Source organism: Prinia subflava, chromosome 3 (assembly GCF_021018805.1).
Source record: "Prinia subflava isolate CZ2003 ecotype Zambia chromosome 3, Cam_Psub_1.2, whole genome shotgun sequence".
Taxonomy (NCBI): Eukaryota; Metazoa; Chordata; class Aves; order Passeriformes; family Cisticolidae; genus Prinia; species Prinia subflava.
In genome coordinates, this window is record NC_086249.1 from 21,781,477 (window position 1) to 21,792,516 (window position 11,040).

The following is an 11,040-nucleotide window of genomic DNA, read 5'->3' on the forward strand; positions in this document are numbered from 1 at the left end:
AAAAAAAAAAAAGAATAAATAATAATTTTAAAAAACAACAAGAAGATTGTTCAGTCAACAGATTTCCATTTCTGTCAATAGAGTATTATTTCTGTAATAGAGAGAACAAACATATAGCATTTAAAAATTCAAAGGCCACGTGGAGTCTGGAGTAGGCAGAGACAGAAAAGCTTTTGAAGCAACAGAAAAGAAGAAGCAATCTGAACACTTAATACAGAAATGTCTAAGAGCTGTTCCCAACTGGTCCTGCCTCAAAACCAGATTTAAACTGTAAATAAAAATGTCCCATTTCTGGCCCAAGAGAGAACTTCCTACCCTGAGCACACATAATTTTGGGGTGAGAATATTCACATTTGGATGGATAAGTTAATTTCTAGGTATTAGTGTAATGCAGATAACCAGACTGATGCAAGATTTCCCAAATCATAACCTTCTCCAGGAAAAGTGCACAAGAACTCAGAAAAAAAATAAGAACCAAATATGAAAACGTAAATCCAGAGATGAAATCAGCTTCCCCCTTTCCCCCCGCAGGTTGCTGGATTTAGGCCAGATTCATTGGAGAAACAGGCACCGCTGGCTATCTTACACAGCAAGAAACATATGCTTCCAGCACTCAGATTTTCCTCCTGTCCTTTAAAGGCACAGCTTGCAGGCTAAAGACAGCTAAGGGCAATTTTTTTGACCAAAGCTGCTTTCCAAATATTTAAAACAATTTTCTATTTAAACACAGCACGTATTTAAATTGCGGCATGACTAGGTATGATTGATGACATGTGCACGATGGCACTGTGCAGGCTTGCATGCTGACCTTGAGGAAATCCTCTTTGTGCGTTGCAAGGTCGTGGCAGGCACGCCTTGGTGCAACTGTGCATGCCTGGCAGCATGCAAATGGTCTCTTCTTAAGGTCTCAGGTCTATCTTTTGTGAACCCATATGATGAATATTTGCTTTTTCTGCCACTAATCACAAATAAGAAAGAAAAATGATCATAGAATTACAGAAGATCCTGAGCTGCAAGGGACCCACAGAGATCACTGACATCCAACTCCTGGCCCTGCACAGGACACCCCAAGAGTCACATCATGTGCCCAAGAGCATTGTCCAAATGCTTCTTGAACTCTGCCAAGCTTGGTGCTGTGACCGCTTCCCTGGGAGCCTGTTCCAGTGCCCAACCACCCTCTGGGTGAAGAACCCTTTCCTACTACCCAGCCTAAACTTTCCCTGATACAGCTTCTTGCTATTCACTCGGTCCTGTCACTGGTCACCACAGAGAAGAGATCAGTGCCTGCCCCTCTGCTTCCGTGGCAGCTGCAGACCACAATGAGATCTCCCCTTAGTCTCCTGTTCTCCAGGCTGAACAGGCCAAGTGCCCTCAGCTTTTCCTTATATGTTTTCTCCTCCAGAGCCTTCACCATTTTCGTGGCTCTCCTCTGGACGCTCTCTAACAGCTTTGTATCTTTCATACACTGTGGCTCCCGTAACTGTCCCCAGTCCTGAGGATGAGGCTCTCCCAGTGCAGAGTAGAGCGGGACAATCCAGTCCCTTGCCTGGCTGGGCACCAGGATGCTGTGCCTGATGCACCCCAGGACACAGCTGCCCCTCCTGGCTGCCTGGGCACTGACTCACATTCAACTTTCTATCCACCAGGAGCTCCAGGTCCCTTTCCGAGGCACTGCTCTGCAGAATCTCATTCCCCTGGCTGTCCGTACATCCAGGGTTGCCCCAAGACAGGTGCAGAATCTGGTACCTTCCCTTGTTAAACTTCATATGGCTGGTGATCACCCAGATCTCTCTGCAGGGTCTCTCTGCCTTGGAGGGAGTCAACAGCTCCTCCCAACTTATTATCATCCATGGATGTCTTTAGTATCCCTTTGAGTCCTGCACGCAAGTAATTTTTTAAGATGCTGAAGAACACTGGCCCTAACACTGAGTCTTGCAGAACCCCACTAAAGATCAGTCACCAGCCATGCTCTGCACTGGCTCCATCTATAGAGCCTCCCACGTTCACTGCCAATTTGCTGTGGTTTAACCCATGATAACCACATGATAACCACAAAGCTGGTTTCACTTGGCAGCAAGGTAGAGAAGCTATGCAGAATGGCAGCAAAATGTCTTTCAGGTCTACTGCTGCTCTATGGGGACCCTGAAGTAAATGAAAATCTCTCTCTCATTTCTTCCACCTCCTGAGATACATTTTGTCACCACCGTAAGCTGCTGAAAGAGCCACCTAAGCATTATGATAGGAAAATGAGACTTTAAAGACTTTAAAGGAATACTGAAAGGAAGGGCCATTTATATTAAAAGCAGTAATTTCCAAACCTTTTGGATCAACTCATCTCAGAGAAACCCTTGATGACCTTGGCATCCTCATCATCTGAATCTCTGACAGATGTATTATGTACTTCTGTGGACCAGCAGCAGCCTGTTTCCACAGCTTCACACATACTCAGCAGCTCGTGAGCAGCTCGGAAACCCCTGGCTCAGGCAGAAACCATAAAGCCAAGGTGAGTTTCCAGCGGTGGGAATGACCCTGAACACAAGTGCAGCCAAATCATTGACTTGCTCCATGCCTTGGTTTCCCCATCAGACCAGACCTTTCAGGGCAGATCTCCCCAAACACACCACACAGAGCCCCAGTCACCTCAGCTGCTACTGTAACACAGATAAATAATTTTTGCTCTGCCTTTGAGTCACTACTATAAATTATGTGCCTCAGTCTGGTAAACACTTTTTGCATCATGTCTTCCATCTGATAGTTGCTAAAAGAAAAAGGGGAAAAAAAATTGTTCCAGTATCACTTCTGCTCTCTTTCAAAGAGAAAGAAAGCCGGCTTCCTCGCACTTTCCTTAAGTGTTGTTTGTCTTTCTTAAGTTCAACCTGTGCTTTGCCACCATCAATCTTTTAACATCCACTGTGGGCTGCCAGGACAATCAGCCAACTCTGCAGTCATGACAGATAGCTGAGGATTCACTCAAGCTGTCTTAGAAAGCCAAAGTACCAGGAAAATACACCAGGTTCACCCCCCGCTCCCCACAACACATGGACTCCTTACCTCTGTGGGCATGTCCACTTCAATTGATGCAATGCCTCAGAACATGCATGGGTTAGTCCTGACCAAACCAGTTTTGGTTTCAGCAGCTCAAGAGCTGCCCCAGCAAGTGTGTTGGCAGCAAACACAACAAAGACCATCCACCTTCACAGTGAGCTGGGCTACAACAGCTCTGCTGCTTTTGAAATTTGTGGCTCCACATTGTTCCTTACAGAGGTGTAACAAATGTTGGGTTAGTGGCACCTCAGGAGGTTGCTAGTCCAGCCTTGCACTTGAGATGTCACTAGATCAGGTCAGCTGGAATTTTCTCTAGCCAAGTCTTGAAAACCTCTGAAGACTGAGGCCCTGCAGCCTCTGTGGGAATGTTTCTTTACACCATGGCCCTCCTACTGGAGGGGCTTTCCTAAGACCCAGCCTGAACCTAGAAAGCTGGATTGTGGTTGTTGCTCCTTATTTTGTCACTCTCTACGATCATGAAGAGTTTGACTCCACTGTTCTTACAACCATCCTTCAAGTATCTGCCTGTTACTAGATCACAATTATCATGATGACAATACATCACCACCTGCCTGTTTCCAGAAAATGCTACAGTGGGCAAAGTAAGGCAGCCCCACACTCAAAAAAGTGACCCCAAAAGGAGGTTGTAGGGAAGAGGTCGTGTGTTTTGACTCATCAGCAATGATGCAGCACAGAAACAAGTTAGAGAGAGAGCAGGACCTTTGTGCAGCATTGCACAAGAGGGCTGGTGTAGCAGGAGTGCTGGCAGGCACTGCCTTTGCAGGAAAAATGCACCTCCTGACCTGCAAAACCTTCCCTGGTGGAGCAAGTGTTGATCCCTCCTCTGAATCATGGGCCAGATGACAACAGCTAAAATATATGATGGTCTTTTGGAATCAAGCTGGGAGATTACATGGGAGGAGCAGGGTGCAGCAAGGCAGTTTTGACAGATGGAGTAAGTGCCAATTCATGGGGTTCAGTGCAGCCAAAACTTTCTACAAAGAACTTGTCAGAGGACTTCCCTGAGTCCCATCAGGAGATCCAGGTGATATAATTGGTGCCCTTAAGCCTCTTAGCTATCCCTCCCTGCATCCAGGCTCAATATCCATAAATTCACCTAAACCAGCACTGGAAGGAACTTTTGGAGAACTTGTCAAATTTATTCCACTGCCTGAAAAGAGATTCAGCTCTCTGAAGTGGAGTTTGGCCAACCTGCACTTCAGAACTGCCATGATGGAGACTCCAAGCCCATCCCAAACCATCTGTTCCACTGCTCCACTCCTCTGGCAATCAGAGGTTAGGAAGTTTTTCCTACACTTTTTTCCCTTGCTGCAGTTCAAGCTCAGCACTTCTTGGCCTCCAACCACCAGCCATGGAGAACAGTTTACTCCCTTCCCCTTCACAGCTGCCTCTGGCAAACTCAAGGACTCTTTATTTCTCCTCTCAGCCCTCTCATCCCCAAACAACCCCATTTCCTTCAATCTTTCTGTTGTCTATATTTTTGCTCATTTTTGGTGCTTTTCTCTGGCATGGCTGCAACTATTCCCTATTTTTGTTAGTGGGTAGAGCATCCCAAATGAGGCATGGCACAGCTGAGCATGGGAGTGACTGATTAAAACTCCTTAGAGAGAAGAGGAAAAAAAAAAGAGATCATTTTGCACAATACCTATCCTTTGTACTTTGCTGCAGAATAAAGAGATGTTCTTTCTTCTCCCTCCTATAAAATTTCATCCCAATCAGCACTGTGCCAAACTCCACCTGGCATCTCCACCACTTGACAGCCTATGACACCTCTGCACTAATAATGGTCCTACTTCAGTCCACATCCCACATTCTCATTTAAGGAGGAAATCCTTGCAATGCATTTGCAGGTGGGATATGAAGGAACTACTTCAGGAACCAAAATAATCCCTTCAACAAGGAGTTGCCCTAAGGAATAGGGCTGCAATCAGGAAATCAGCCCTTTAACCTTTTCTTTCTTGTCCCATTGGAGAGGAGCAGCTCTTCCAACAACCTTGATTAAACTGCTTTTGCTTGAAGTAAGAACAACATTGATTCACGAAGCCAAACCCAGATAAACCAGCTGGGAAGGAAAAAAAAACCAAACCCAAAGCACTAAAGGACTGTTAAAACCGGTACACGACGAGAAGCTTTTGTTTTAGTCAGAACTGCAGACATACATCTCAGTCAGACAGAAAATACTCTGACTTCATGGTACATAAATGAGCAGGCAGAGCACACTGATCCAGCGATAGGGAGCTGAGCTGCTCTACGACAGCACTTATTTTTCACAGTGCTTCCCTGCCAGACAGTCCACCCCCGAGCCCATCGTGCCGGGCAGCGGGCAGACACAAAACACTGCTCTAAAGCCACGTCTAGCACAGGAGACAACAGACAGGCACGTCCAGCAGGAGAGGACCAGGAGACAGTGAGTCAGTACAGAACCAGCACAACACGCGCTGGTCTCGGCTCGCTGGTCACACAGCTAAAGCCCAGGGTTTTGTTTAGGGATTGGGATTCTTTAAAAAAAAATTTCGCACATGTTTTAAGGGGGAGTCAGGAGGAGAATTAAAAGACAGTTCTGTGCTTTGTGGCTGTGTACAAGGAGACCCTTTCATGCATGAAAGTCAGAAAGGCAAAAGATAGGGACAGGCTTTTTAAAAGGGTCTGTAGCAACAGACATAGGACAATGATTTTAAACTGAAAGAAGGTAGATTCAGACCAGATAAGATGAAGAAAATTTTTTTAAAAGGGAGTGGTGAAACACTGGCACAGGTTGCCCAGAGAGGTGGTGGATGCTCTATCCCTGGAAATATACAAGGCTGGACAGGGCTCTGAGGAACCTGGTCTAGTTGAAAATGTCCCTGCTCATTGCCAGGGGATTGGGATAGATGAGTTTTAAACATCTCTTCCAACCCAAACCATTCTATGAGGTGCAAAAAGTGTTTGTTTGAAAAAAAGCAATTAAGCAAGAAGACTAGGGAGCTTGATGTCCCAAGCAGAACAGAGGGGAAAAGAGATATTTTAGTACTTTAATTACTTTTGACCTTTAATTGTTTGCTTAGCTTTTATTATCAATATTACAGTAGCATTTACAGCCAAACTGTCCAGAGTTTACATGAAGCCCTGTCTGCAGCTATGAGAATGAAAAAAGGTACACTTTGTCTCAACCTTTAAGCAGTCATCGTTTGATCATTTAAATGTTCCTCAACAGAACTTACAACGCTGATATTTCCCAGAGCGTTGTACAAATAGGTGCCACAATCTCACACAAACACAATCCTCTGAAGTGAAACAGAGCAGGTATTGCTGTAAATGCAGATTAATGCTGCACAGATCAGGTGTGGAGAAGAGTCCCCTTTCCCAAGCATCCTGGGTGGAAGGTAGAGAGAAAATTTAGTCCTTTCTTCTCTTGCCATAGATTTCCATGAAAAATAAAAGAAAAACAAAACCAGGCTTATAAAAAAGCACAGCACTTCAAGGACAGTGTTAGCAACACACCCATGAGCAGACATACAGATTTGAAATGCACTTGTCAAAGGAAAAATAAATCTATCCTCTACCCTGTGTCAATACAGCCAGAGCAGGAACTTCAAATCCCATTAGCAGCATCCTGCAGCCTGAGATTTCTCCTTTGAGGTCTCAAAGCAAAATATAAACCGAAGGTATAAGGAAAGTGGCAAAGCCAGCAATTCAGCACCTTCCCTTTGAGGCCGTACAAAAGCCGGCATAAACCGCCTTTTGTGCACAAAAACCAAAGTCCAACCATGTGGGTTTATTGTGCACAAAGGCAGGTTTTACGGGAGGAAAGCCATCTCCCTCAGGCTCTGGACCAGCAAGCTGCTCTGAACTACTCTCGAGGAGAACCTGATGCACACACCAACACCCTGAATGCACACCACAGCTACATAAATACAGTATCTATAATAATGCATTAAAAAGCAAAGGGACGGGGCACCACCAAGTGAGACACAGTCCAAGCTGAAGGCCAACACCTTCAAATGCAGCCATCAATGCAGGAAGCTGGTGCAACTGGTGTGACTGGAAGGGAAGTCCCACTGACCACAGCGCTGGGACCGCTCCAGCGCAGAGATCCCCTCGACTGACATCTGCCAAGCATCGCTTCCTGCCCCGCGGAGGCTGCGGGGGACGGCCGGGCACATCTCAGCATGGCCGCATTTCCTCTTGGGAGAATGAGGATGTTTTGAAAACATAGGTGGCTTGCAAAGCACTTTGGGATGTGTGTGGATGAAAAGCACTCTTATGCACATCGATAATTAGCACTAACCACCGGCGTGTCACACCCTCCACGTAGAGCATTTAGCAGATTTATTCAGCCCTTGCTGGAATGCCAGAGCACAAGCTGGATATTCAGACAGTGATGTGAGCGCCCTTTCATGGGGCAGATGCTGGGGAGCTAATGATGTTTGATGAGTTAAGGCCATTGGTGACTCAGGATCAGCAATTAGTTGATTTCTGCGGGAGGAAGGTGCTTTGCTCCATTAAGCTAAAAGCATCCTCCACAGTTCAGTATGCACAAAGTCATTCTGTCCACCTTCCACAAAGCCTGCCTACGTTCATTAGGGGGTTGATACTTCCCACATAAACATTCAGGTTTACCTTACTGGACGCCCTAGCAGTTCCACCCCACAGCCCTGTGCCAACTTGATATTCCCTGGAAGAGCATAAGGCACACAAGGAAAGCATTGCCAAAAGCAGCTGGACACGCAGTCTAATGCAAAGGGATGTGATACCACTGATGTCTACGGGGTTGAACCCATTTTGGGCAAGGCTAATAACAAACCAGACCTAACCTCGGTCCTGCTCTATCCTGCAGTACAGGACTACAGACATCCATCTCCTTCCCAAGGGTAGGCAGTGATGCTTCCATCAATCAATAAAAGGCACAGGGGAGACACCAGCTGCATTTGCTCTGCCTGCCATTCCCGAAACACATGCAGGCAAAAGCAACAGGACCAAAGGATGCTCTGGCTGGTGTCCCCACAGGAAGGGACAGCATGCAGCTCCCTCCCAGAGGCTGCATTCCAGCCATCTGAAGGCTGGCTGAGGCTGGTCACTGGTGTCAGGGAGTGGGACCCCTGAAATCCTGGGGAGCGATGTGCCGAGTCATAGGACGGCAGCGCGTTTCTGAGCGCTGGTGCTCGTGGCACATGGCAGGACTGTCAGGCGGAGGACGCAAAGAACAGTTATTTCTTTCAATGAGTGGGGAATGTGACAGAGCTGGCATTTGGACCCTCTTTTCACAACTTCTTTGAAGTGTTTGATCTCAGCCGCTAACGACACAAAGGCTATCGAAGCGCTACTGGTGCTATCTTCAAAGGTTTCGGGCGTTCAATGATTAATAGGAACCCTGCACGGGATGGGGGAGAGCGACTATTATGGGAATGTTGGGGGGGATCCAAGATGCGTTAGTACCTTTACTCTTCGGGACCAAGGCACTCCCAGGCTCCCCCGAACAGACGGCTGCCAAGGCGGGGGTGTGACTGTCGCAGGTCCCGGGTGAGCCCGGCCACCGCGGGGCGCAGCCGGAGCGGCCCCAGCCCGGTGTCCGCTCCGGCCGCGGCCGTCACCGCCCACCCACCACCCCGGGGCGCGGAACAAGCCGGGGGCTCGGAGGTGCTCCCACCCGCCTTCCCCGAGTGGCGGGGAGCCAGGCGCGTTCGTTCCCCGCCCGGGCAAGGGGCACCCCCGCCCCGCAGAGCCGCCGCGGTGCCGGGAGAGGCGGCGGCAGGTGCACCCGGGCTGGCGGCGGGGCAGCGGGGATGGAGGCGGGGGAGACGGATCCCGGCTTTCCCGGGGCCGGGGTAAGGATGAGATGGGGTGGGCTGAGACTTACGTATCTCCGTAACTTCTTCTCCGGCGGTGACTTTCGGAGCCAGCCCGAGCACACCACCTCCCCGCCGCTCATCGCGGCAGCCGGGCGCCGCCGGGCGCTGCCTCCCGGCGCTCAGCGCCGGCCGCGCCGGCCCATGGAGGGCGGGCGGGGGTGGGTGGGTGAGCGGACGGATGGATGGATGGGTGGGTGGAGGGAGGGAGGGAAAAAGGGAGGGAGGGATGTGGAAGGATGGATGGGGGGCGGCGAGCGCCTCCCCCCGCCGCCGCGGCCGCTCGGCTGCGAGCGGGGAAGCAGGAAACTGGCTCCTTCCCGGCTCACCACGCCTCCGCCCGCCCGGCGCCCCGCCAGCCGTGTTAAAGACACAAACCCCGCGGGGACAGGGGCCGCCCGGCCCCACGCCGCCCCCGAGGGGCTGCCGCTCGTCCCTGTCCCCCCCACAGTCATACAGTGCCGACAGAGAAACTTTATCCATACTGCAGCAGGTGATTTCTAACAGCGCAACGTTTCCTTAATTAAAAAGTACAGCTCCCCCCAAACCTCTCCCCCATAAGGTTTCATTAACCCAGGAGCCTTCCACTATCTTGATGGAAAAGGTCCTTCTCACCCGGGAAAGGCGAGGCTGGCTTTAGCCTCGCTGTGCTCAGGGGCTTGTGCCTGAGATGAAGGTGCCATAGGAAAACAAAGAGGTTGAGCAAGAAACAGCCAAACACCAGTGATGCCAAAAACCCTCCCGGAGGAAAAAAAAATAGCAATAAAAACCCACGAGGGAAATCAATAAAAGCTTCGTATTTTATTATTGATTTTTAAGTAATGGAGCAGCGGCCACTGAAAGGGGATTTGACTGCCATCGGAGTCTCATGCAGACAAGCCAGGTTTTGTATTACAGCGTATTATACCCTGGCTGAGATTCACTATCAACTTTCAGATCTAGAAGCACTGTATATTTCAAAGCCTGATCCTCTCCCCCCCAGCTCAGGCAGTAATAAAATGTCCCTCCACAGCCCTTCGAGTTGGGTTGTGCTCTAACCTTCTTCTCACTGCACCCTTTAAAGCAAAACTTGGGCATGGCACCCATAAAAGCTGAGTACTCTTAGCCCATGCTCACATGGAAAACACAACACATTTGCTAGGGATGAATTTCTAAGACCTGTCTCTATACAACAGCTCTGCCCTAAACCTGCTTGGGCACATTCAGTCATCCCTGCCTCAGCTTCCCTGCCTGTCCAAACCTCTGTGGGCAGGGATGGTCCCTCCTTACGTGTTTGTGCCATAGCTGGTGCAATAACAACTCCATGCTGGCTGGATGTGCTACTGTATGTCACACAGCAACAACCTTCATATAATGCTGCTTGAGCAGGGATCTTGCATCACTTCAGAGCAGTAATTGCAACTTGCAGTGCCTCTGGGAGGTAGGAACAACACCTCTTTTCAAGATGGGGACAGCACAGTTAAGCCATAAGTTGTTTATCATCTTTGTGAATGCATGAAGTAGGGGAATAACCCCTTACAGAACAAGTCAGTCATTTGCTAGGAATGTATTTTCTAAATAGCTTTGTTTGTCTGCCAGTGAAATGCAAAGGCTAAATAGGAAGATTTTTCTACCTTCTCACTACCCAAAGGAAGGGCTTGATCCTGTTCCAGTGCTGGGCAATCTCTGCAGAGAGAGGCTGTGCTCAGATCAGCTTGCCCATCTCTGCCCATGCAGCGTGTGTGATGGGGCTGAGAGCAAGGGATGATGGAGAGACCAGTTCTGTGCTGGCCTCAGCCAGCATTGCCCTGTTCAGTGTGCTGGAGCCACATCAATTTACACCACATGAGAGTGAGAGTCTCACCTGCACACTCTCCTGGGTTAGAGGCACTCTGTGCATTTGTAGAGAAAACTCTGTCCTGGTGACCTGCAGTTGAGAGATCTTCCCAAAACACACAGAAACTTCAGGGAGGCTGGTGAGGTGTTGGGGATTTAGAAAGACTCAGTTAAGAACAGATGATCGTGATTAATACACAGGTAGCATGCAAAACTATTCCACGGTGTATGTTAATGATTCACAGGTTAGGAATTCACTTATACTGACACCAATGCAAAGTGGTATCAGTTTGAATACCAGTTGCAGAGAACCCTGTCTGCATTTTTATGTTAA

General features: G+C 48.8%; 1 protein-coding gene across 3 annotated transcripts in view; it reads right to left on the reverse strand.

Annotated features, from left to right (window-relative positions):
• Positions 1-9,059, reverse strand: part of GAB2 (GRB2 associated binding protein 2) — a 92,938-nt gene extending 83,879 nt beyond the window's left edge. For all 3 annotated transcript variants that reach the window (XR_010079968.1, XM_063394388.1, XM_063394387.1), the window contains exon 1: positions 8,903-9,059. Coding sequence is in view for 2 of the 3 variants with exons in the window: in XM_063394388.1 (XP_063250458.1) it covers positions 8,903-8,974 (72 nt within the window). In the remaining variant the exon portion in view is untranslated. The remainder of the gene's footprint in view (positions 1-8,902) is intronic.
• Positions 9,060-11,040: the final 1,981 nt, after the last annotated feature.